Consider the following 26,552-nt stretch of genomic DNA (forward strand, 5'->3'; position numbering starts at 1 on the left):
GGACCGCAACTTTCCCCCCACAGTGATCGAGAACGCCCTTGACCGCGTCTCCCGTATTTCCCGCAACACAACCCTCACACCCCGCCCCCGCCACAACCGCCCTAAGAGGATCCCTCTCGTTCTCACACACCACCCTACCAACCTCTGGACACAACGCATCATCCTCCGACACTTCCGCCATTTACAATCCGACCCCACCACCCAAGACATTTTTCCATCCCCTCCCCGTCTGCTTTCCGGAGAGACCACTCTCTCCATGACTCCCTTGTTCGCTCCACACTGCCCTCCAACCCCACCACACCCGGCACCTTCCCCTGCAACCGCAGGAAATGCTACACTTGTCCCCACACCTCCTCCCTCACCCCCATCCCAGGCCCCAAGATGACATTCCATATTAAGCAGAGGTTCACCTGCACATCTGCCAATGTGGTATACTGCATCCACTGAACCCGGCGCGGCTTCCTCTACATTGGGGAAACCAAGCGGAGGCTTGGGGACCGCTTTGCAGAACACCTTCGCTCAGTTCGCAACAAACAACTGCACCTCCCAGTTGCAAACCATTTCCACTCCCCCTCCCATTCTCTAGATGACATATCCATCATGGGCCTCCTGCACTGCCACAATGATGCCACCCGAAGGTTGCAGGAACAGCAACTCATATTCCGCCTGGGAACCCTGCAGCCATATGGTATCAATGTCAACTTCACCAGTTTCAAAATCTCCCCTTCCCCTACTGCATCCCTAAACCAGCCTAGTTCGTCCCCTCCCCCCACTGCACCACACAACCAGCCCAGCTCTTTCCCCCCCCCACCCACTGCATCCCAAAACCAGTCCAACCTGTCTCTGCCTCCCTAACCTGTTCTTCCTCTCACCCATCCCTTCCTCCCACCCCAAGCCGCACCCCCAGCTACCTACTAACCTCATCCCACCTCCTTGACCTGTCCGTCTTCCCTGGACTGACCTCCCTACCTATACTCTCTCCACCTATCTTCTTTACTCTCCATCTTCGGTCCGCCTCCCCCTCTCTCCCTATTTATTCCTGTTCCCTCTCCCCATCCCCCTCTCTGATGAAGGGTCTAGGCCCAAAACGTCAGCTTTTGTGCTCCTGAGATGCTGCTGGGCCTGCTGTGTTCATCCAGCCTCACATTTTATTATCTTGTAGTTGAAGCATATTGAGCATCATGGCCACATTTCAAAGGGAGCAACAATTAGCACCCAAATTTGTGTTTCCAGGGTTTATTTCCAAGTATGTTGATAATACTTAAGTGAGTAGGAGTGGTTTTCTGCAAGCAAAAGAAATGTCTTCAGGCATTGTAACTTTTAATTGAATTAAACAAAAGCCTTGGACACACTCGTTCTCTGATATGCTCTCCACAGCAAAACCACGACCAATGAAGCATCTTTTTCTCATACAGTGTAAGTTGTCAAATCCATGAAATTTGGCATCTGTCTTGAGTGCAGGACAAAAAAGTTTGACATTCAGCAATAATGAATAGCTGCTGTGAGAAGTCTGCTGCCAGAATATAATACAGGGAGAGCGAACAAATGTGCCCTCACATGTATTTTTGTACATTGCTACTTAATGTCTATTGATAATTTGAATTGGAGAAAACATTGCTTTATGACAGGAGATTATACCAGGTAGTGCACAGGAATTTATGGTGACTCATTGAGCAAATAACTTGTATTATATTCCGTTTTTTTGACCACTCTGTGGATATAATTCTGAGATTGTGTACGGTTTTCCTTTAAATCTGTTGTGTAGGTCTGCAATTTGATGGCATGAGGATTTGGCATTACTTGGATGGTTCTAACATCTGGCAGCATTGAGTCATCGAGCTGTACACTATGGAAACAGACACCTCTGTCCAACTTGTCCATACCGACCAGATATCCTATATAAATCTAGTCCCATTTACCAGCATTTGGCCCATGTCCCCCTAAACCTTTCTATTCATGAGCCCATTCAGATGCCTTGTAAATGTTCTAATTGTCCCAGCCTCCACTTCCCCTGGCAGCTCATTCCATACGTGCACACCCTCTGTTTGAAATAAGTTATCTGTTAGGTCCCTTTCAAATCTTTCTCCTCTCACCATAAACCTATGCCCTCTAGTTTTGGACTCCCCCAACCCAGGGAAGAGAACTTGTCTATTCACCCTATCCATGCCCATCATAATTTTATAAACATCTGTAAGGTCACCCCTCAGCCTCCATCCCTCCAGGGAAAATAGCCCCAGCCTATTCAACCTCTCCCTATAGCTTCAATCCTGGCAGCATCCTTGTAAATATTTTCTTAGCTTTTTCAAGTTTCACAACATCTTGTCGCAGGGAGACCAGAATTGCACGCAGTATTCCACTAGTGGTCCAACCAATGTCCTGTACAGCCGCAACGTGACCTGTCAACTCCTATACTCAATGCACTGACCAATAAAGGCGAGCAGGAGTGATAAGTTCTTTTGAACTGATACCACAGATGTCCTAATGTTCAAGTGGATCTCAGGATTTTAAAACAGAAAAATAAGGCAGCCCTATGTCTGGAGTTGTTCCATAATCTGATGACAACCAAGGCTGTGGCCTCAAGATCTGAAAGCATTAGGGTGCAGGGCTACGCATTTAAGCGTACAGGGCTTTGCTAGCTCATTGGGTAGAGAGAATGGTCCAAAGATTTGGAGTACCTGAGATGGGAGCCTGGAATTTCTTTGATGTTGATTGTTTATTTGGAAAATTTCTTCTGCCGTCAAACCTGGGTAAAAAGCAAATGCACTTACAGAGTTAAGAATTTCTGTAAATGAACTATGCTTTGGAATTCTTGATAGAAGCTATTCACACAAGTGCCTTAATTCTTTCATTCTTTTGTAGCCTTAGCTGTTCAAGCTATTTTTAAGAAAATGCACATTCATCATTTTTTACTATGAAATTTCTCCTAAAACAAGCTCTGAAATTTATCTTCCAGCCTGTTAATCACTTGGAAAAGCAAACTGATATAATATTAACTGTGAAAATATTTACCTTTTTACAGTCCAAGATATGCATTTCGTTCAAGTGATCACTTGAACTGAAATATTAAAAGGAAAACATCTGTGCAGTCTCCTTCTCTCTCTCCTATACTTGTAAATACTGTTTGAAATGGAGAAAAAATAGAATTAACCAAAATATTTTTCCTGAAAGAGTTGGCTGTCTCCACCTCCAGCTGCTGCTGTAGTTGCAGGAGTGAGGAAAAGTGATGAGGTGGTGGATCTCTTCTCATTTGTTGCATTTTAAAAAATACAAATGTGTCAGATCCACAACTTAGGTAGAATCTTGGTTTGAGTGAATAGCATGGCGTGATCCGTCTACTAGGTGTTTCAATCTCTGTTGCAAGTCCTTGGCCAGTTTGTGTGAAGGTGTACCTAGTAGGGAAACAATGGGTCTGAGGGGGTGTCTGGTTTGTGTACTTAGAGCAGTCCATAGAAGCAGGAGGTGATTGTACCTTCTGGTTTCATTCTCATGAAGTCTGCCTTGATTATCTGTCTTGCATTCATTAGTTGCTTCAGTGTCTGGGTGATCCTATTACCTAGCTGCAGTTTTGGGTCAAGACTTCCTGGATACCCTCAAGAACATAAAAATCAGTGATGATGAGATTATGGTATCCTTTGACATCACAGCTTTGTTCATATCAATTGACATCCCACTAGCCAAATACACAGTGACCTTAATACTAGAGGAAACAGCAATGCAGACCAGCAACTCTGTCAGCAAGGACAACATGCTTAAATTACTAGACCTCTGCCTCACCACACACTTAGTCTTTAATGGTCAAACATACAAACAGATCAACGGTACACCAATGGGGTCATCCATCTCAGGACTCACCGCAGAAGCAATTGTGCAAAGACTAGAACACACCACCCTCCCTGACATTCATCCTAAACCATGGATCCAGTACACAGATGACACATTGTCATTATTAAATGCAACAAATTAGAAGAGACCCACCACTTCATCAACAGTGTATTTGCAGGGATTAAATTCACAAGGGAAGAATAAAACGACAATTAACTTCCGTTTCTGGATATTAAATTAGAAAAATTGACAAACAGGGATTCCAAACCTCAGTATGCTGAAAAGCAACCCATACAGATCAAATCCTCAACTTCCACAGCAACCACCCTAACATCCACAAACAAAGCTGCATTAGAACTCAATTTAAATGGGCTAGGAAACTCTGCAGCACCCCAGAACTACGCCAGGAAGAGGAAGAAACTTATACAAGATCCTCGCTTTTAACGAATATCTCCACAACATCATTTTCAGATGCCTACAAAACAGACAACAACAGGAGGGCACAGTATGACCTAACCCTCTGGCTAGACTGCCCTACATCAAGAACATATTGGAACTGACAACAATATTTCTAAGACCACTATGAATCATTGTGGCACTCAAGCCTACAGCCACTCTACGACAAACAGTCACAAGGATTAAAGATAACAAAGTGTGAAGCTGGATGAACACAGCAGGCCAAGCCGCATCTTAGGAGCACAAAAGCTGACATTTCGGCCTAGACCCTTCATCAGAGAGGGGGATGGGGAGAGGCTTCCGAAATAAATAGGGAGAGAGGGGGAGACATGAATAGAAAGGTTTAGGGGGACATGGGCCAAATGCTGGCAAATGGGACTAGATTTATATAGGATATCTGGTCGGTATGGACAAGTTGGACAGAGGTGTCTGTTTCCATAGTGTACAGCTCGATGACTCAATGCTGCCAGATGTTAGAACCATCCAAGTAATGCCAAATCCTCATGCCATCAAACACTTTCTTTTGGGGAAAGTGGTTGGTTAATTTGGCCATCTATGGATTATTGATGTTAGTGGGTCTGGTGGTGGGGTTTAATGCCCTCAAAATGGATACTGAACCAATTAATGACATCTCTAAGGGAACGAACCCTAGTACATCACCAGATGGTTTTACAATCAGCAGATGGTATGCAACAAAGAGAAAGTCAAAGAATGCTTCTAGAGTTCGAAAAACGAACATCACAAAGAGTGGTTTAAGGGTTAACCGTGTACAAGATTGTGAACCTCAACGCCAGCAAGCGGAAGAGGGCAGAGAATGGGAAAATGAATTTTAAAAAAAGGGGGCTTAATTAGTGTAGAAACAACAGTTTGAGAAAAAGAAAAAGGGGGAATTGTGAGAGATTAAATGTGTTGTTTCTGCAGGTAAGGATGAATGATGGGATCTTGCAAAAGCAGAAATTCACAAGATTTTATAGCAGAAGTTTATCATTAACCAGAGATTAGGTTCTGCAAAGATGTCAGTTAGCACGACCAGTAACATTCTTTCTGCAGACGAGGACATGGTACAGATAAGGGTGTTGTAGCAGAGGCTTATTTCTGCAAAACTGACGATTCGCACGTACAGCATGTCTAGTGCACTTTAAGATAGCCAAATAAGGATTGCAGTAATAAAAAGGGAATGGGGCCTTCGGCCGGCAGAAAAGGGAATAATAAACAAGGGCTGTCCGACAGGACGGGGAATGATAGGATAAGACCAATGGGAGCAGGGAGGCGTGATTCTGCAACTCGTAAATTGTATAAGAATGTTTAACTTCCTTTGTGTGTGTGTGCCTGTCTAGCAGACACCCTTTCTTGCAAGATCGTACAGAATAAAATTGTCTTGTTTCCAAGGCTTTGTCTCAGGCTGAATTTGTGAGCAGGGACTGTTTCTCACAATGTCTAAAATAATTTGTTTTGAATTATTTTAACATTCTGAGATACATCAGTAAGACGCTAGGAATGGACAGGATAATATTCAAACGAGCCAATAAAGGATTTAGAATAGCTTAAAGAATGCTGAAGATACTCGGCAGGTCTGACATCATCTGTAGGGAGAAACAGTTAATGATTTGTGTCTGGATTTGTTAAAAAAATACCATATATTCTCAAACGTGTTGAATTTCTAGCATCTGCAATATCTGTTCTTAATTCAAGGATATAGCTTTAATCATAGATCATAGAATCCCTACAGTGTGGAAACAGGCCCTTTGGTCCAACAAGTTCACACCAACCTTTGGAGTATCCCATCCAGACTCATCCCCCTATAACCCACCTAAGCTACACATTCCTGAACACTACGGGCAATCTAGCATTGCCAGTCCACCTAACCGGCACATCTTTCAGCACATCATGGACCGAAGGGCCTTACTGGGCTGTACTGTTCTATGTTTGGACTTTGGGAGGAAACCGGAGCACCCAGAGGAAATTCACGCAGACACGGGGAGAATCTGCAAACTGCACACAGACAGTCACCCAAGGATGGAATCGAACCCAGATCCCTGGGGCTGTGAGGCCGCAGTGCTAACAACTGAGTCACATGCCACAAACGTGGCAGCATAAACTCAGATACATAGCTGATCAGTAGATCATATAACTTACTACTGAATTGAATTGAATGATTTGTTGTCACATGAATTCAGTGTAAAAGTACGGTGAAAAGTGTGTACCTTCGCTGTACATACATGACATTATTCATATCAATAAGGTAAGATAACTTAAGAGAGTTCAACTTTCCTTCCCACTGCCACAGTCCCACTCGGGGCTTTCCAGCCCACTCCATGCTGCTGGCAGTGTCCTGCTTTGCGCTGACACATGGCCCAATGTCACCTTCTTTGCTTCTGCCACCATCGCTGCAGGACACTACCGGCATACTCAACTCCTCACCACGTGGTTCCCAGCTGTGAACCAGCTCCTTCCAGACTCCTTAGGTCAGTAGTTAAAAGGGGTGGGGTGGATAGAATTACTACAGAGGGAGAGAGAAGAAGGTAGAAAGAAAAGGATAAAGAAGGAAAGAGAAAGAGAATGGCCAGCAGAGTGGTGCTCCAAATGGAGCGACTTACCCTGCCTCCATCATGCTGGAAACGTGGCCATGTGAGTAGCTGATTTGTGAACTGCGGAAGCTCTTCTTGGATTTTACCTTACATCCAGCCCCTAATCAGTTAAAAAATTTAAAACTTGGAAAGACAACTTATTTTATTTTATTGCCACTGTGTTCTCAGTTCCCGCAGCTGCTGATTCCATTCTCGTCGTAGGCAATGTCAAGCTGAACTATGCTTTTTCATTGACCCTGACCTGAACTTCTGACCAGGTATCCTCAAAAAGGCTTCCCTAATGCTTCAAAAACTTGAGCTTTTCCAAAGGTCTGCTGGCTGCTCAAAATCGTGTTCACACATCATCTCTATGCTCTCTGACTAGCATTGATTTCCAAGGTAAAAATAGACAGTGCTCATGAGACTCGCCTGGTCTGGCAGAAGATGTGGAGAAACAGGGTTAACATTTTGAGTCCAATTCAGGTTTCTTAAAACCTACATTTTGGACCAAGCTATCGCTTGCCTGTCCCGATGTTTTCTTTGGCTTCCTTTCCAACTTTGGTTAATTTACATGCCCAGAAATGATTAAAGTCACAACATAAATATGAGTTGCTGAAAGCACATTGTCTGTAAACTGTGCAGCTAGTTCCTGTGCTTTCCAGGTGCAACAGATCTAATTGTACAAAGGTCCTGAAACAACAAAGAGCAGAAATTGCTTCTGAATTCTGAAGAAAAGCCATAGAACTTAAAACTCTTACCGGCTCTCTCTCTCTCTCTCTCTCTCTCTCTCTCTCTCTCTCTCTCCCCCTCCCCCTCTCCCCACATACATAAGGCCTGTTGAGCTTCTCCAGCAATTTCTGTTTTTGTTGTTTCAGATCTCCAGCATCCGTAGTTCATGGTTTCATTGCACAGAGGCTTTGCAGCTTTGCAATCCAGGCCCAGAGTCAGCACTGAGAGTATGATAAATGGCTGTATATCATCTTTAGCCCTGGAGGCTGAACCTCCGGACAGGTTGTGTTCACAGATGCATGCGCTGTTCAGTTATAATTTAAAAGTTGTTTGGTTGTCTCCTAGATAAACATCATAATCTGAAGAATAATGAACGACGTAGAAAGGAGGCATGTGGAACAATTCCAGATAAAAAGGAACTGAATACTTAGAATTCTCAGGGAGAAGTTAGATATTTATTTTTTATGATTTGTCCTTCACCTCTTATTCCAGTGATATAATTAAATTTCAGCACCCAAACCAGGAATTACAGAGAATCTGTAGACATTTTTTCTAACATATCTCGACATCAGTTTAACTAGTTAAGCAAATTGTCAAAATTTCGAGATTAGAATTGGAATGCATTAATTTAAATACAACTATACAAGATCTTGCCTAGTGCTTCCATGGTGATCAGAACATATTTTATTATGGAACAAAAATTTTGGTTATAAGTAACCATGTATTCTGAAGTTTAATTGAAGTACAGTATGATTGATTAAGTGTAGTGATTAGGTTTTGAATTAGAATGCCCTAAACATTACCCAATAAGTCTGGATGGTTTGCGCTTGGAGAGTCCAGGTTTATGTGTTCATGGAAATTTGACTCCTTTGAATGCTCTTCCTCTGTATGTTTAGTTTGTGTAAACAGTGGATGAAATTGTCTAAATTTAATGATTGTTCTAAATATACACCAAGCTGTAAAAACCAGCTGAACCCTATAATAGACCATCGCCATTGATAAATAGTTACAGGCAGTTAGTATACAACGGTGCAACAGCTGTCTGCTACACATGCTATCCTTTGTTGGAATTTGGACAAATATTTCAGTTACAGGTCAGCCAGTCTATAAGTGATATATCAGCCAATTGTGCTGTGCCTGTAGTAATACTAACTGTTTTTGTGACTCATAAACTTGTAAGTAATTGAACTACCAAGATATTTTTTAAAAAAAGGTTGATCATCACTAATCTTGGGTAATATTAGTTTTAATCACATACTTTGTTTAATACAATACTGTATTTGTCTTGTAAAGATTCTTTAATTTGACTATTAACAATGCACACAATTACATATAAAAACTTAAACTGAATGTTATTGTAAAGAGTTGTTCTGTGTCCCTGGAACTGGATTCAAAAGTTAACACGGTTAACCGCCTTACCATGTTTCTAATTTTCGAGCCAACATGTTACCAGAAAGTCAGAAATAAAGTTTCATTCAAAGATCCTTTGATTATAGCGCTTCATTCATTAAGGTGTTAATCTATTGGGCGGCACGGTGGCTCAGTGGTTAGCACTGCAGCCTCACAGCGCCATGGACCCGGATTCAGTTCCAGCCTCGGGTGATGGTCTGTGCGGAGTTTGCACTTTCTCCCCATGACTGTGCGGGTTTCCTCCGGGTGCTCCGGTTTCCTCCCACAGTCCAAAGATGTGCAGGCTAGGTAGATCGGCCATGCTAAATTGCCCATAGTGTTCAGTGGTGTGTGGGTTATCGGGGGATGGGTCTGGGTGGGATGCTTCAAGGGGCACTGTGGACTTGTTAGGCCGAAGGGCCTATTTTCACACTGTAGGTAATCTAATCTAGTTTTACCTAATTCTTTTAATGACTGTTTTCTGTTGAATATTAACCCATATTAACCAAAATTTACCTTTCTCGTCGCATTTTCTACATTTGTATTTAGCTCTTTCCCATTGCTTATGAGGATACCCCTTTGTTCTGCTTAGTCACAGCCAATCTCTCTGATCTACCTAACCTAACCTGGCATCTTTCTGTCTGACTACCTAGCCCTGAATAGTACCGAACATTGAATAATTCAAGGTCACTCACTGGCTGTTTGATTAGTGGTACCATCTTTTGAGTGAGACGTTAAATCAAGGTGGACCAAAAAGATTCATTGTCAGTATTTTTGAAGATGAAGGAGTGAAGTCATCTGTGGTGCCTGACCAGTATTTATCTCTTATTCTGTACCACAATGGATTATCTGCTCAGTATCTCATTGTTGTTTGCTGCATTTCCTATATTACAATGGTAACTACCATTGAAAAGTACTCCATTGACTTTAAAGTACTTTGGATGTCCCACGGCTTGGAAAGCACTTGGAGTTTATTTTTTTTAAATTCTCTTTCTAATGAACCAGTCCACTTTTGCAAGCCTTTCATGCATTTATAGTTTCTTGTGTAATGTGATATTCTTGTGAATTTGCATTGTACCCACACATTTTCGCAACAGATTTCCCTTAATGTGGATCCCAAAACTACACACAGTATTCAAACTATAGTATCAATAAGGCTTTGTAGATCATTTATTTTCATTAACCTATTTTCTAATTAACCAGTTCAGAGGCGTTATTACACACCTGTGGAGCAGTTGGCATTGGAAACCCATGCCCATGATTCAGGGTAGAGATATTATCACTGCATCACAAGAGGGCCTTAGTAAGGTTTTATTATAGATTACTTTTTTTCTCTCTTCTGCACAACCTGCTATAAAACTTTGCATCTCATTAGTTTTATTTGGCTTTACACACATGAGGTACAGTTACTAACTTCCTGTAAACATAACTCTAAAATCCCACTGTTTTACCTTATCACCCAGCGTCCCTGCACTCTCAGTATGAATGTTGCTTTTTAGAAATATGTTACTGCACATTTCCTAATTTATGCTATATTTTACTATCTTTCATTCTTCATTTTTCTACTCCTTTTGTCGTCAGTTATTTATTAATTTTCATACTTTTAGAGTCTTAAAATTTGGACACCACTTCCTCTAACCATGAATCCAAGTTTTCTGCAGTCTTACTTCCTAACTCAATTCTTTTATATCACACATCAACCTTGTGATACTCTCTGCACTGCTTCCAGATTGTAAAGGTTTGATGATCTCATGGCATTAGACTAGACTATTAATCCAGAGACCCTGGTAATGTTCTAGGACTTGGTTTTGAATGCTGCCATGTTAGATGGTGGAATCTGAATTCAATAACAGTCTGGAATTAAGTGTCTAATTGACTATTGTTGATTATTAGGAAAATAATTCTTGCTCAATACTGCACTTTAGGGAAGGAAACTGCTACCTTTACCTGGTGTGGCTTCCATGTGACTCCAGACCCTAAACAATGTAGTTGACTGTTACATGTCCTCTAGGCAAATTAGAGATTTGCAATAAATGGTCTAACCAGCAATGCCCACAAACTGATTAATTTTTTTTAACAAGTTAATTTCATGCTGTTAATAAAATACTAATGAGTGGTTATTGACAATCTACTATTTCAATATTCTAAAACCTAATTTTGCTAATTTCCGTTCCTTTGTGACTTAATGATTGAGGTTCTTAGTTGATACACTCAGCTAGATTGCTCCCTAAGCACATGATACTATTTGGTGAGCATTTGTATAATCCATTTCTCATCTAGTGTGCAGTAGTTTTATGTTACCCATGTTCACCTTCACGTACCATTGTTCATACTGCTAACATGTTTAATTTAACTCAGTTTGTGTATTGGCAGCTATTTTTTTGATTGTTCCAAATTTTATACTTTAGATCTTACTGCATAAAAGGCGGTCACTCCAATCAGGCATTCTCATCTGTAGCCTTGCAAAAATTTTCTTTTCTTATCCTATTTTCTTTTGCAAGTCAGTATTGAATCTGTCTCTATCACCATCAGGCAGTCAATTCCAGATAATCATGACCCACTGTGATCTTTTTGGTTCATATGCTAATTAACTTCATCCGTGCTCTGTAGGTACCTGTCCTTTTCCCAGTGGAAATAATAATCATGTACTTCCCTTCATGGAGAATCTAGAACAAAGCAACACAGTTTAAAAATAAAGGATCTCCCATTTATTTAAGAGATGAGAATGAATTTCATCCCTTGCAAAATCTTTGGTATGATTGGTCATTAAATATGTTAGACCACCACCTGCAAGTTAAGTTCCCTCTAAGCCACACACCATCTTACTTAGAGTTAAATCGCTGTTCCTTGATTATCACTAACAGTACTGAAGATGTCTCTACAACCTAAGGAATGCCGCTGTTCAAGTAGGCAGTTCACCATCACTTTCTAAAGGATAGCTATAGATGGGCCCCACATCTGATGAATAATGTTTTTAAAAATACCTATTTGTAATTAACAAAGGAGTCCAGGATTATGAGGGACAAGCAAAATAGTAAGGTTAATGGCCAAAACAGATACCATTTCCTCCAGACATTGCCAGCGCAGAATGAGGATGGAGACACCTGAAGGCGTGATAGCCATCTTATCCCAGTGGTCATCAATGTGACAGCTGCATCTCATTTATTATGCCTGCTTCCCGGGATTCATTGGCGACCGGAGTAGGTTGCCATAACCCTCAATCCACAAATGTATCAATACAGCTTGTGAAAGATCAGATCACCTCATCTCATTTCCCTGTGATGATGTTAGTGCTGCAGGCAGAACAATAATCTTTGCTATCATAACTGGTTTCCCCCAGGTGCAGAGCATTTTGAACCTGTATATACATCATAAACTTCAATATAGAAGGGCAAAGCCAACCAACACAAGGTTTTATGGTCCGCGTGTGAAATGAGCAGTTCTGCACCATGTGCATGGTATGGAAATTTGAGAGGTGCCTGTTACTTTGGCAACTATGCACAATCTTTCCAGGCTGTAGTTCATTGCTGTGCATCACAGCCATTAGTGAGATTAATTCTGAAGCTGCGGTCTTTCATTTGTGCTTATAGGGCTTGAGTAATGCTGTTGCTCTTTGAAGGGCCTCATGATGCCCCCCTCTCACAATTTGAAACACTTACGCTGTCCAATATGGGTAGCGTCAGCCATTTTCTTTTCCATAGAACACTTGGTATTTGAGGCATGATTTAAAGAAACAGTGATCTCTGTTCATGTAATGATTCTCAGGATCCGTAGTGAACCACCAGATGTGAAAACTCTTTTCATGGTATCCCTCCCTGTCAATCATATCAGGTTTGAACTTCCCCACATTCCCACCCAATCTCTTTATCTGATTGTTTATCTTCCCACTTTAATCCTCCAACCCCAACATAGAGTCAACATGCCCTACCTGTGCTTATAACCTGGGAATGGTACTGGGCTGTATAGGGCAGTTGCATTATAACTTTGTTTGCAAGTCAATATAGTCTTATCTCAGCAAACCAAATAAAATAAAACAAAATAAAACATAACCATTAGCTGTGTGAGAGATTAAATTGGCAAGATTGGTTGTGATGGTAATGAGGTCAGCCAGCTGGACCTCATAGAATATGAGTTCCCTGGTTGGGTGTGGTAATTTGCTCCAATCAGGGAGCCTTGGCTGTCAGATACGAAGATGAGTGTTAGAGATTCTAATACTCTGAGAGCTAGCTCTGAAGTGGCAGTAGTAGAGATAACGAAGGACTCTTCATGAGTAAATAAAGGGTGACTTGGTGAGAGGATACCAGCTTCTGTGGAATTACTTCAAGATTAATCACTAGTTATTAAATTAAAAAAAACTAAAACATGAATTAAAGTGGAATTTATATAAAATTTGAATTAATTAAAAATTCCAGGGCTATTGAACCTCAAAGAGCACAAATATGTCAATATACTCACAACTGAAGACAAAAATGCAAGCTTTTCAGAGTTAGTGACAATGGGAACTGCAGATGCTGGAGAATCCAAGATAACAAAGTGTGGAGCTGGATGAACACAGCAGGCCAAGCAGCATCTCAGGAGCACAAAAGCTGATGTTTCGGGCCTAGACCCTTCATCAGAGAGGGGGATGGGGAGAGGGTTCTGGAATAAATAGGGAGAGAGGGGGAGGTGGACCGAAGATGGAGAGAAAAGAAGATAGGTGGAGAGGAGAGTATAGGTGGGGAAGGGATAGGTCAGTCCGGGAAAGACGGACAGGTCAAGGAGGTGGGATGAGGTAGGAAATGGAGGTGCAGCTTGAGATGGGAGGAAGGGATGGGTGAGAGGAAGAACAGGTTAGGGAAGCGGAGACAGGCTTGGCTTGTTTTGGGATGCAGTGGGGGAGGGAGAGATTTTGAAGCTTATGAAGTCCGCATTGATACCATTGGGCCGCAGGGTTCCCAAGCGGAATATGAGTTGCTGTTCTTGCACCCTTCGGGTGGCATCATTGTGGCACTGCAGGAGGCCCATGATGGACATGTCACCTGAGGAATGGGAGGGAGAGTTAAAATGGTTCACGACTGGGAGGTGCAGTTGTTTATTGCGAACCGAGCGGAGGTGTTCTGCAAAGCGGTCCCCAAGCCTCCTCTTGGTTTCACCAATGTAGAGGAAGCCACACCGGGTACAATGGATACAGTATACCACATTGGCAGACGTGCAGGTGAACATCTGCTTAATATGGAAGGTCATCTTGGGGCCTGGGATGGGGGTGAGGGAGGAGGTGTGGGGGCAAGTGTAGCACTTCCTGCGGTTGCAGGGGAAGGTGCCGGGTGTGGTGGGGTTGGAGGGGAGTGTGGAGCGGACAAGGGAGTCACGGAGAGAGTGGTCTCTCCAGAAGGCAGACAAGGGTGGGGATGGAAAAATGTCTTGGGTGGTGGGGTCGGATAGCAACTCATATTCCGCTTGGGAACCCTGCAGCCCAATGGTATCTATGTGGACTTCACAAGCTTCAAAATCTCCCCTCCCCCCACTGCATCACAAACCAGCCTGTCTCCGCTTCCCTAACCTGTTCTCCCTCTCACCCATCCCCTCCTCCCACCTCAAGCCGCACCTCCATTTCCTACCTACTACCTCATCCCGCCTCCTTGACCTGTCCGTCTTCTCCGGACTGACCTATCCCCTCCCTACCTCCCAACCTATACTCCCCTCTCCACCTATCTTCTTTTCTCTCCATCTTCGGTCTGCCTCCCCCTCTCTCCCTATTTGTTCCAGCAACCTCTCCCCATCCCCCTCTCTGACGAAAGGTCTCGGCCTAAAACATCAGCTTTTGTGCTCCTGAGATGCTGCTTGGCCTGCTCTGTTCATCCAGCTCCACACTTTGAGCTCTTCAGAGTTACTTAGTTACCGACTCAAAAATGATCTTCGGATTTTACTCCAAACATAGCTAATGAAGATTGTCTGGCATAAAATTAATTTCTCTTAATTCAATGTTATATCATCTCTAGTAATTGACTAGGCACTTTAATACCTGGGTTTTGAAATTCGGAAAGATTATTATGTGTTTTTCATTTAGCCTGATATTTATATTTACATCATATAGTGCATTGAAATAGCGTGACGGTTTTAGGAGGTCCCATCATTCTTTACAACTAGTTCAGTACTATTGACATGTAGTTACTGTTGTAAATTAGGGAGTGTGGCAGTTGATTTCATACACAGCATGATTCCAGAAACAGTGATACGAAGGACCAGATAATCTGCTTCCGTTATATCGGTTGAGGGATGCTGGTGCTGCTCCCTCCCTCCTCTTCCAAATAGTGCAGCAGGATCTTTAACATCTCCTTCTAAACGCAGGCAGAGTCGCAGTTTAATATCTAATATCAAAAGGGCAGTGCCTCCGACAGTGAGACACTCCCTCAATGTGCAAATGAATTATTACCTTCATCATAGCAGTCTAAATCATTTATCTTTTTCATTGACAGTTAACAGTCTTGTACAACTGTCCATTTTAACCTAGCTTATATGTAGTGTAACTTATACCATTGTGCTTACTCTGATCATCAATATACTATCGCAATCCCAATAGAGATGGAAAACCTTTTACAACGGAGGAATCCTCACATTACCAGCGGAAATGATCAAAGACAAAATTTCACTTCCTAAAACAATTTTACACTAATGACCCAACAAAGGTCACTGTAATTAATTGGTTATTGATATTTCATATAAAACACATTTTTGTTTAAATAATTCAACACCAAACGTACAATGTAAACATTTGCAAATACCCCCATCACTTTATGCAAATGTAGGACCATTGTGCAATCTCACAATCTTTCCATCTTAGTCTCCAGTATTGAGTTCTCTCACTTTACTCACTTGATGGATTTGACCCTTGGGTTATAGTACTATAGAGAAATACAGCACAGAAACAAACCGTTCGGTTTAATTCTTCCATACTGACCAGATATTGTAAATACATTTAGTCCCGTTTGCCAGCATTTGGCCCCTATCCCTCTAAATCCTGCCTATTCATATACCCCTCCAGATGACCTTTAAAAGTTGTAATTGTACCAGCCTCTACCACTTGCTCTAGCAGCTCATTCCAAACATGCACTATCTTCTGTCTGAAAATGTTGCCCCTTAGGTCCCTTTTAAATCTTTCCCCTTTTAAATCTTTCCCCTCTTACCTTAAAACCTATGCCCTCAATTTCCGCCTCCCCTACCTGGGGAAAAGTCCTTAACTATTTACTCTATTCATGCCCCTCATGATTTTATAAATCTCAAACAGGTCACTCCTCGGCCTCCACTGCTCCAAGGAAAATAGCCCCTTGTCTGTTCAGCCTCTCCATTTGGCTTAAACACTCCACTCTTGCAACTTACTTGTAAATCTTTTCTGAACCCTTTGAAGTTTCACAACGTCCTTCCTGTAGCAGAATTATACACGATTCCAAAAGTGGCCTAACCAATGTCCTGTACAGCCACAATATGAATTCCCAACTCCTATGCTCAATGCAGTGACCAATAAAGGCAAGCATACCAAATGCCTTCTTTACTAAACTATCCACCTGTGACTCCACTTTCAAGGAACTATGAACCTACACACCAACGTCTCTTTGTTCAGCAACACTCCCTTGGACCTTACCATTAAGTATATAAGCCCTGCCCTGATTTGCCTTTTGAAAATGCAGCACCTCACATTTATCTAAATTAAACTCCATCTGTCACTCCTTGGTCCATTGTCCTATCTGATCAAGTTGCTTTCATCAGCAGTCAGATTCTATCTACGATACCCAGATACTGCTGATGTTGATCAGGTGCGCATCTATGATCCTTTTCTCATTGTTCTGTTCTGATGCCATAGCTTTTCAGAGTTCCTTCCCAAATGACCAATCCACCGAGCTGGTTCACTGGTTCCCTTACAGAAACACTCAGCCCTTTAGCATTTCTGAACTATTCATTCCACTTTCAGGATTCATTTCTTGCATATGGCTTCACTAAAAATTTCTGAAGTCATATTGTTTTCTAATGCTAAACAGAAAACAGATCATCAGTGAGCTTTGCTTGGTTCCCCTAATAGGACTCCTATGTTCTGAAGTGTAACTCTTTAAAGCAACTATCACAAAACAGGCTGGAACCTATTACCATCCTGATCAGCTTTTATCTGCATACTGACATCAGCCAGCGTTGAACTTAAAACAACTTCACTTTGGATTAAAGGGGACATCTCACAAAAATAAAACTCAACGGGCCAAGGGTTATTACAATATAAAAATCATTTGTGATGAATAGAGGTTAAGAGGGATAGGGGCCAAAGTCAGGCAAATGGAACTAGTTTACTTTGGGAAACTTGGTCAGCATGGACAAGTTAGACCAAAGAATCTGTTTCTGTGCTGTATGACAAACAGATTACATTATCAGCAAATATGAGGTCATCCATTTTGATACCAAAAAATATAGCACAGAAGACACAGCAGGTTTGACGCCATCTGTGGAGAGAAAAAAATGTTAACATTACAAGCTCAGTGATCCTTCTTCAGAAGTAAACTGTTGTTTATGTTTCAGATCTCCAGCACCCATAGTTCTTTGATTTAATTTAGCACCGACAACTAAATAACTGATGAAAAGGTAGAAACATTGGAGGTTCAAATAAACTGTGGGGTAGGAGTGGGTTGTCTACACACTGAAATCATTAAAATATCATGGGGAAGTACAGAAAATAATATAAAATCTGATGGAATGATGGACTTTATATGCAGATGATAGGAATACAAGCAGATGAAGTTTTGCTCCAGCTCTACAAAGCATGGTTGGATCACACCTGGAGTACCTTGAACAGTTTTAATAGATTTATTACTGAATGATCCAGATAATCTATTAATAATTACAGTTATTCACAGAGGAGAAATTACTAGGGTTGCATTTTCTGGAATTTAGAAGATTCAGGATTAAAGTTTTCAAGTAAATGAAAGTAACCTATTTCAGAAATTGTTGAGAAATGCAGCAGGTCTGGCAGCAACTGAGGAGGGAAAGTAGAGTTAAAGTCTTGAGTCCAGTGACCCTTCTGAAGACCCTTCTGGTTATAGCTACAAAAAGGATGGTATACATTCTGAACTTAGGATTGGGAGGGGCCTGTTGAGGGGAAAGGAGTAACCGACAGGTGGAGGTGGAGCCCAGAGAGAAAGAACAACAGTTTGGCAGGCAAAAGAATCGGTAAAGGTCATCCTAGGAGAATAAACAGCTGCTAATGGTGACTTTAGCTGACAATGGATTATTTTCTAGTAGCAGTTCCTGTGATGTCAAGGCGAGGTGTGAGCAGCTTACGGGAAAGATATGGAAGAAGGTGCTCAGGCCAAAAAATTATTGAACTTGGTGTTGAGTCCTGAAGGCTACAGGGTCCTCAAGCAGAAAGTGAGATACTGTTCTTCCGGCTTGTTGTGAGCTTCGCTGGAGCGCTGCAGCAAGCCTGAGATAGTGGGAACATGGTGGTGTCTTGAAAGGGCAGGCAACAGGACTGTCCAGGTCATTTTTGCAGTCAGAATTTATGTGTTCTGCAAAACAGTCCCCCAGACTGTATTTTGCTTCCGCAATGTGGTGGAGACCACCTTGTGAGCAGTAAATACAGTAGACTAGATTAAGTGAAGTGCAGGCAAATCACTCCTTCACCTGGAAAGTGTGTCTAGGGCCTTGGATACTGATGAGGGAGGAAGTAAACAGCCACATGTTACACCTTCTGTGATTGTGTGGGAAGGTGCTGTAGTCTGTGGGGTGGTTTTGGGAGTGGAGGTGGAATGGAGCAAGGCGTTGTCGAGTGAATAGTCCCAGTAGAAGGCTGACAAGGGAAGGGTGGGGAATGTGGCTGGCTTTGGCATCTCACTGAAGGTGGCGGGAGTGGTGGCTTACAGTTCTTTGGATGTCAATGCTAGCGGGGTTGTAAGCGAGGACCGGGGGATCCTATTGCTATTCTGGGAGGGAAGAAAAGAGGTGAAGACAGAAGTGCAGAGATGTGTTGGATGTGGCTGAGGGCTCCTGGCAACCATGGTGGTGCTGAATCCTTGCTTGAGGAAAAGGGTGGATATTTTGGAGCCCCCTTGTGGAAGCTGGCATCAGAATGGTTGAAACAGAGATGGAGGAACTGGGAAACTGGTATGGAGTCTTTACAGGAAGCAGGGCGTGAGGATGTATCATTGACATAATTGAAGTGGAAACAAGATGTCAGAGAAGGGAAAGAAAGAGTCAGAGTTGGACTAGATGAAGGTGAAAGCAGGGTAGAAATTAGAAGCAAAATTGATAAAAGTTTCACGTTCAGAAGAGAGGGAAGCCGCACCAATGATGTGCTGTGTACTGGAGAAAGAGTTGTGGGGAAGGACCTGAGTAGGACTGAAACAGAGAATGTTTCACATAGCTCTCAGAGAGACAGGCGTAACTAGGGCCCGTGCGAATGTCTGTGACCATACCTCTGATCTGAAGAAAGTAAGAACCTATTTCCACTCATTGTCCCTCACTAATCCTAAATTCCCCAATGTCTAAAAATTACAGACAAGTCTCTCAGGAGTGCATTTGTTGCTAGAAGTTTGGAACTGTCTCCTCCATCTGATAATTAGATCATAGAGTAATACAGCATGGAAATAGGCCCTTTGGCCCAAACTGGTCCATGCTGACCATGATGCACATTCATCCAGCTCTAATCGCCCGCATTTGGTCCATATCCCTCAAAACCCTTCCCATCCATGTACCTATCCAAATGTTTTTTAAATGTTGCTGTTGTATCTGCCTCAACCACTTCCTCTAGCAGCCCATTCCACATACACACCACACTCTGCATGAATAAGTTGCCCCTCAGGTCCTTCTTAAATCTTAAATCTTACCCCTCTCACCTTAAAACCTATGCCATCTAGTTTTGAATTTCCCATCGCTGGGAAAAAGATTGTATGCATTCTTCCAATCCAAGCCCTTCATGATTTTATGTACCTCAATAAGGTCACTCCTCATCTTCCTACAGTCCTACCCTGACCAATCTCTCCCTATAACTCAGGCCTGCTAATCCTGGCAATAAGCTTGTAAATCTTCTTTGCACATTTCCCGGTTTAACTATGGTTTTCCTGTAACAGGGTGACCAAAGCTGTACACAATACTCTACGTGTGGCCTCACCAATTACCACTGTAGCATAACATCCTAACTCCTATACTCATTGCCTTGACTGATGAAGGTCATCATGCTAGATGCCTCCTTCACCACCCTGTCCACCTGAAATGCCGCTTTCAATGACAAGGTACTTGTACTCCTAGGTCTCTCTGTTCCACAGACCTCCTGAGGACCTTACCGTTTACTGGCCTGACATCGATGGCAGAGTGATTGATACTATTGACCAAAACTGTTAGGAGATGTGAGACAAAAGTATAGGGAGTTAATTCACAGATCAGTCATGATATCAGTGAGTGGCAGAACAGTGAGTTCTCATAATTTTATTTTCAGCATTGCAACTACTATAACATGATTTGACTATATACACATTGTACAATTTATCTGCTCAGCATTTCCATATTTCAAGTTCAAACACAGTTTTCCTGCAGTGTGGAAAGAGGCAATTAGACCCATCTGCAATGGTCCCCCAAAAAGCATCCCACCTAGACCTAGGCCCCCTACTTATACCCATAACCCTGCATTTCCCATGGCTGGTACGCCTAGCCTACACGTCTCTGGACACAGTGGACAATTTAGCATGGCCATCTGTCTAACCTGGCACATATTTGGACTGTGGGAGAAACCAGGGCACCCACAGAGACATGGATAATGTGTAAACTCTACATAGACCGTCACCTAAGGCTGGAATGGAACTTGGGAACCTTGTGCTGTGAGGCGTGGTGTTAAACACAATGCCATCCTACACGTTCTTTCCTGTTTGATCACAAGACTATTTGTAAACATTTAATTACCTTTAATTTTACATCATTCCCTAGCCACTCAGTGTTTGCTTTAAGTCATTACTAAGATGAAAATTTAGAAATAGGACCCTGAATTGCTGAGCTTAAGCTGCTGGAATCAAAATCTCAAATACCCTTGGATTTCATTCTTGTTGCCTATCTCTAAGTCTTGTTTTAAGCAGCTTAAATTATTGATGAAATAAATATACTGTATGGGATTTTCTGGTCTTTGAAATATGCTACAATTACTAAGGAAGCCATAGAATTAAATCCTATATCTAATTCACTCCACATTACCCCCACAAGTATTCTACTTTACATCACTGGAAAAAATACTTCAAGAATTCAGATTTTTACAAAATATCCTGTTACTCTTGAAAGGAATTTATTTCCTTTCGCTATTGGAAATAAATCAACAAAGAATGTGGACTAATTAAACTCAACCAAGAGATGTTTAGTTTGGTGGTCTGTTTGTGTGCCATGGCCAGAATGAAGAAATAATCCATACACCATCGTTTATTTAAAGTTCCTATTTCTCATGACTTTTTTTAAATACACAATGTTTAAAAAAATACTCCTTATCCTATCAGAAAAGTATTTCAACTTCCCCAATTGGACTGGATCCAAAATGAAATAAGCATCAAGGTCAGATTTTTAAAACGGTTGCGGAGGTGAGCACAACATCAGGATGGTCTGCAGTTTCCTGCGTCCAGGCTGTTCTAAATGGGTCAAATTGTTGAGCTGGATCTTTGCTATCTGCTCACAGGTGGTTTCCAGAAGGGAAACCTAAAGGATCTGTGGAGCTCATTCTTCCAATACTGATTGGAATTTTCCAGTTGGTAGGGAGAGAAAGACTCGGTGTGCGAATTTCAGAACCCTCAGTTTTGATCGTTGAAGAAAAGGCCTGCCAATGACAAGTCGAAGAAAGTGGAAGATGCACCTGAGGCCAAAGGTGGAGAAATATGGAGTTGTAGAACTGCCGATAGAATTGAATCTAATTACCTGTATACTGCAGCGCTGTCTCTGATTCAGCAAAATAGCATTTAAAAACTGTGTAATTGTTCCCATTTAGTAAAATAATTGTGCTCAGTTTCTTTTCATCTTTTTGGGTTGTACTGACTACTTTTGCAAATGACCTGTAATTTCTGCATGATTGATTTCTTCTGGTCGGTAACTTGATAAGATAATAGGTATGCACTTCAGCTTTGGCTCCAAAATTGAGGGCACCTGACCTATGAACATGAGTGGATGTGGTGCATTATTTCTGATTGGTTTTTGATCTTGGACTTTTAGAATTGTAATGTTCTATTATTTAAATGCTCTATACAGTGATGTTCAGAAACGGCTTAGTAGCTTTTGATGATCCATCCTGTGAAACCCATGTATTTCCTCCTTAATTATGCTCATGTGTGAAGCTGAATTCAAGTTGGTAGAACCTGCTGGTCTGGAGGGTTTAAAAACTATTTCCCGATTGATAAATTTATTCATCGGAGAGCAGTTTTTCACCCTTCCAAAAATGCAGCTTTAACCCCACATCTTCAGTAAGGTCCATCACTTTTGCCAGCCAGATGACTCCACCTTTCTGTTCGGGAATGTTCTTTGAACCAAAGGCCATTTTGCTCTGTAATTCCTCATTTCTTTGAACCAACCCACCGCTCCTCCCTTTTCTCTCATCATTTTTATCAGCTTCTTCAGCTCTGCATTGCCCACCCACTCTTCCAAATGCTTTGATCCACTGTCTTTAAGACCTTGTGCATTCACTGTAGATTAGTTTCGCCTTTGGTGGTGCCTGTGTCTCCCGCTGCAAAGACTCCACACACTCTTTTATTCTGTAAATACCTCTGCCTTCCACTTTGAATACCCTTTTTCCTTACCAAGCATTTGGACCAGGCTTTTCGTTGACCCTAAAGACATTCTTTGAGCGTTATTTTTGATCACTTTTTTTTGTTTTTATGTGTAATGTAAATTATTTTAATAAGTCCATGCAATTTATTTTCGTTTCTTTTCCTGCAATCAGTGATGAACTGTGTAGTTATGCAGCAGATGATTGCTGACTCACCACAAGTTGGTCTTGTAAACGCCCATGTGATCTCCTGCTGCGATGGTGTATACATGAACTCCTGGAGCAGTTTGCTAAGAATCACGTTTTGCTATTTTCTTTCAAACATAAAGAAACCTCAATGAATTCTTTAGGCTGGAAAGCTAGTCAGTTGCATAAGCCATTCAGAGACCCTTAGTACATTAGGGTTAACTGGTTTGATACCTTGTACAAAATTAATATTTTCAGAGGGTTCAATGAGAATAAAATGTTAATGCAAGTGTTGAAATTTGTTGGTAGTAACACAGTGACATCATTTTTATTTGACAGGAATGACCCTTCCAGAGGAGGAATCAGATGGCGGACAAAGCAGTAAATTTTGTCTTGTTGCAATTGGACGCCTACAGGTATATAAGTACTTATTGAGGAAATTAATATGGTTGTGTCTTTCCCCCAGTGGAAGGTACAGACTTCTTACTAAATCTCCTATATTTCAGATTACTGCAAGAGAAGGCAAATGTGAGAATTATATATAACTTTACAAAATTAATATTTAATTAGCATGAAGTAAACCTGTATTTAATAACCACAACTGAGGAAGGCTTCACAAAGGTTTTGAGGATATCACTAACAAGTAAGATAGAAAAGGGTGGGAAGCTTCACTAAAAGGATGACAGTGGATAGACAATGGCAAACATTTAAAGAGTACATGGAGGAGCTACTACAATTGTTCATCACTGGCACAAAAGTAAAACAGGAAAGGTAACCCAGCCATGGTTTACAATGGAAATGAGGAATAGTATAAGATCTAAGGAAGAAACACATATTATCAGCCAAAAAGATCTGCATACCTGAGGATTGGGATCAGTTTAGACTTCAGCAAAGCGGGCAAAGGGATTGATTAAAAGGGGGAAATAAAATTCTAAAGTAAACTTGCAGGGAACGGGTAAACTAATTATAAAAATTTCTAAAGATATGCAAAGAGAAAAAGGTAGGTGAACACAAATGTAGAACCCTTACAGTCAAAAACCAGGGAAGTTATAATGGAAAACAAAGTGTTTGCAGACCAATTAAAAATGTATTTTGGTTGTCTCTTTGCAAAGGAGGACACAATATCCCAAAAATGTTGGGGAAACACAGTGTCTGGTGAGAGGTAGGAGCTGAATGAAATAAGTAGGGGAATGGTGTGGAAACTGATGGGAATACAGGCTCACAAATCACCTAGGCTTGATAATCTCCATTCCAGAATAGTTAAGGCAGTGGCCCTCGGAATAGTCATCTTTCAAAATTCTGTAGACTCTGAACAGTTTCTATGGATTGGAAGGTAACTGATGTACCCCTGCTATTATAGAAAAGGGAGTAGAGAGTCCATTATTAAAGAATTAATAGCAGAGCACTTGGAAAATAGTGACTGAGCTGAATACAGCCAGCATGGATTTATAAGAGGGAAATTATGCTTGACAAATCTGTTGAAATGTTTCAAGGATGTCATCAGTAGAGTTAATAAGGGGGAACTTATGTAGTTGACTTGGACGTTCAGAAGGCTTTCAATAAGGTCCCATATAAGAGAGTAGAAAGTAAAATCAAAATGCATGGCACGGGGGTAGTGTCTTGACATAGATAGAGAACTAGCTGTCAGACAGAAAACAGAAGTAGAAATAAACAGGTCTCTTTGGGTGGCAGGCAATGACCCAGTGGGTACTGCAGTGATCAGTGGTTGGACCCCAGCTATTCTCAAGACCTTATGATAAAGGAGCATAATTAGGCCAATCAACCCTTCAAGTCTTCTCTGCTATTTGATCATGGCCGATATGTTTCTCAATTCCATTCTCCTGCCTTCTGTCCAAAATCTTTGACCTCCTTACTAATCAAGAACGTACCTACCCCTGTCTTAAATACACTCAATGATTTAGTCTCCACAGTGCGTTGTGGCAATAAGTTCCACAGATTAACAACTTCTGGCTGAAGAAAATACCTCTCATTTCACATCAAAAGCGATATTCCTTCACTCTGAGGCTGTGTGCCTCTGTGGAAACATTTTCTCCACAATCACTCTATCCAGGCCTGTCAGTATTCTGTAAGTTTAAATGAGATTGTCTCTCACCCTTCTAAACTCTGTCAAGCCCAGACTCCTCGTATGACAAACAATCCCTTCATTTCCGTGATCATTCTTTGAGCCTCCAAGGCCAGCACACCCTTCAATAGTCATGGGACCTGAAACTGTTCAAAATATTCCAAATGCAATCTGAGCAGAGCCTTATACAGCATCAGCAGTACAGTTCTGCTGTTGTATTCTAAACCTCTTGAAATGAATGCTAACGTTGCATTTTCCATCCAAACTATGAAATGAACCTGTGTATAGACTTGAAGAGAATCTGAACTGGGACTGCTAACTCCCTTTGTGCTCCAGGTTTCTGCAGCCTTTCCCTGTTTAGAAGATAGTCTTTGCCTCTATTCTTCCTCCCAAAGTGCACAACCTCACACTTCTGCACATTATGTTCCATCCGCCACTTCTTTGAGTCTCCTAGCCTGTCAAATTATTTCCACAGCCTTGATGTTTCCTCAACCTATCTGTTCCTCCACCTATCTTGCCTTCAGTTCATTCACCCAAATCATTAATATATAATGTGAATTGTCCCCATACTGACTTTTGTGAAACTTCACTAGCCTCTGACTGCCATCTGAAAAAGACCCTTTATCTCTAATGTCTACCTTTTGCCAATCAGCCAATCCCCTCTCTATGCCAGTACCTTGCACCTGACATCATGGGCTCTTACCTTATTTAGAAGCATCCTGTCTGGCACCTTCTCAAAGAACTTATGGAATTCTAAATGGAACACGTCCATTGGCTCTCCTTTTTCTCACTTGCTTATTACCTCCTCAAAGAATAATAATAAATTTGTCAGACATGACCTCCACTTGACAAAGCTGTGCTGACTTAGTCCTATTTTACCATGCACTTCCAAGTAATCCACAAATTCAGCCTTAACAATGGACTCTAAAATTTTAATCAGTGAGCAAGGTCAGGCTGACTGACCTATAATTTCCTGTCTTCTGCCACTCTCCCTTCTTAAACAGGAGTGCTACACTTGCAGTTTTCCAGTCCTCCAGGACCCTCCGTGACTCCAGTGATTCCTGAAAGATCATCTCTTCAGTCTCCTCAGCTATCGCCCGAAAACTCTGGAGTACAGCCCATCTGGTCCTGGTGAATTATCCACTTTCAGAAATTTCTGCAACCCAGCACATTCTCCTTAATGATGGCCCCTACACTCACCTCTGGCCCCAGACTTCCTTGAAGTTCTGTTATGCTTGTGTCTTCCTCTGAAAACTGATATAAAGTACTTGTTCAGTTCCTTTGCCATTTCTTTTCTTCCCCATTACTACGTCTCCAGCCTCATTTTCTAGCAGTCCAATGTGCATTCTTGCTTCTCTCTTCCCTTTTAGAAAGCTTAAAAAAAACTCACAAACTTTTTCTATAATACAGCTAGCTTACTCTCATATTTCATCTTCGCCCTCCTTATTGCTCATTTAGTTGTTCTCTGTTGGTTTTTAAAAGCTTCCCAGTAATCTTCACCATCTTGTATGCTCTTTCTTTTGCTTTTATGCAGTCACTGACTTCCCTTCTTGTCCTCCCTGGTGTATGTTTCTTCCTG

The 26,552-nt window shown here is 41.7% G+C and overlaps 1 protein-coding gene across 9 annotated transcripts in view; it reads left to right on the forward strand.

The window, feature by feature from the left end:
* Positions 1 to 26,552, forward strand: part of arnt2 (aryl-hydrocarbon receptor nuclear translocator 2) — a 367,704-nt gene that overhangs the window by 179,886 nt on the left and 161,266 nt on the right. For all 9 annotated transcript variants that reach the window (XM_048562709.2, XM_059639326.1, XM_048562712.2 and 6 more), the window contains one exon: positions 23,230 to 23,306. In XM_048562709.2, coding sequence (XP_048418666.1) covers positions 23,230 to 23,306 — 77 coding nt within the window. The remainder of the gene's footprint in view (positions 1 to 23,229; positions 23,307 to 26,552) is intronic.

This window comes from Stegostoma tigrinum, chromosome 33 (genome assembly GCF_030684315.1).
Source record: "Stegostoma tigrinum isolate sSteTig4 chromosome 33, sSteTig4.hap1, whole genome shotgun sequence".
NCBI classification, from domain to species: domain Eukaryota; kingdom Metazoa; phylum Chordata; class Chondrichthyes; order Orectolobiformes; family Stegostomatidae; genus Stegostoma; species Stegostoma tigrinum.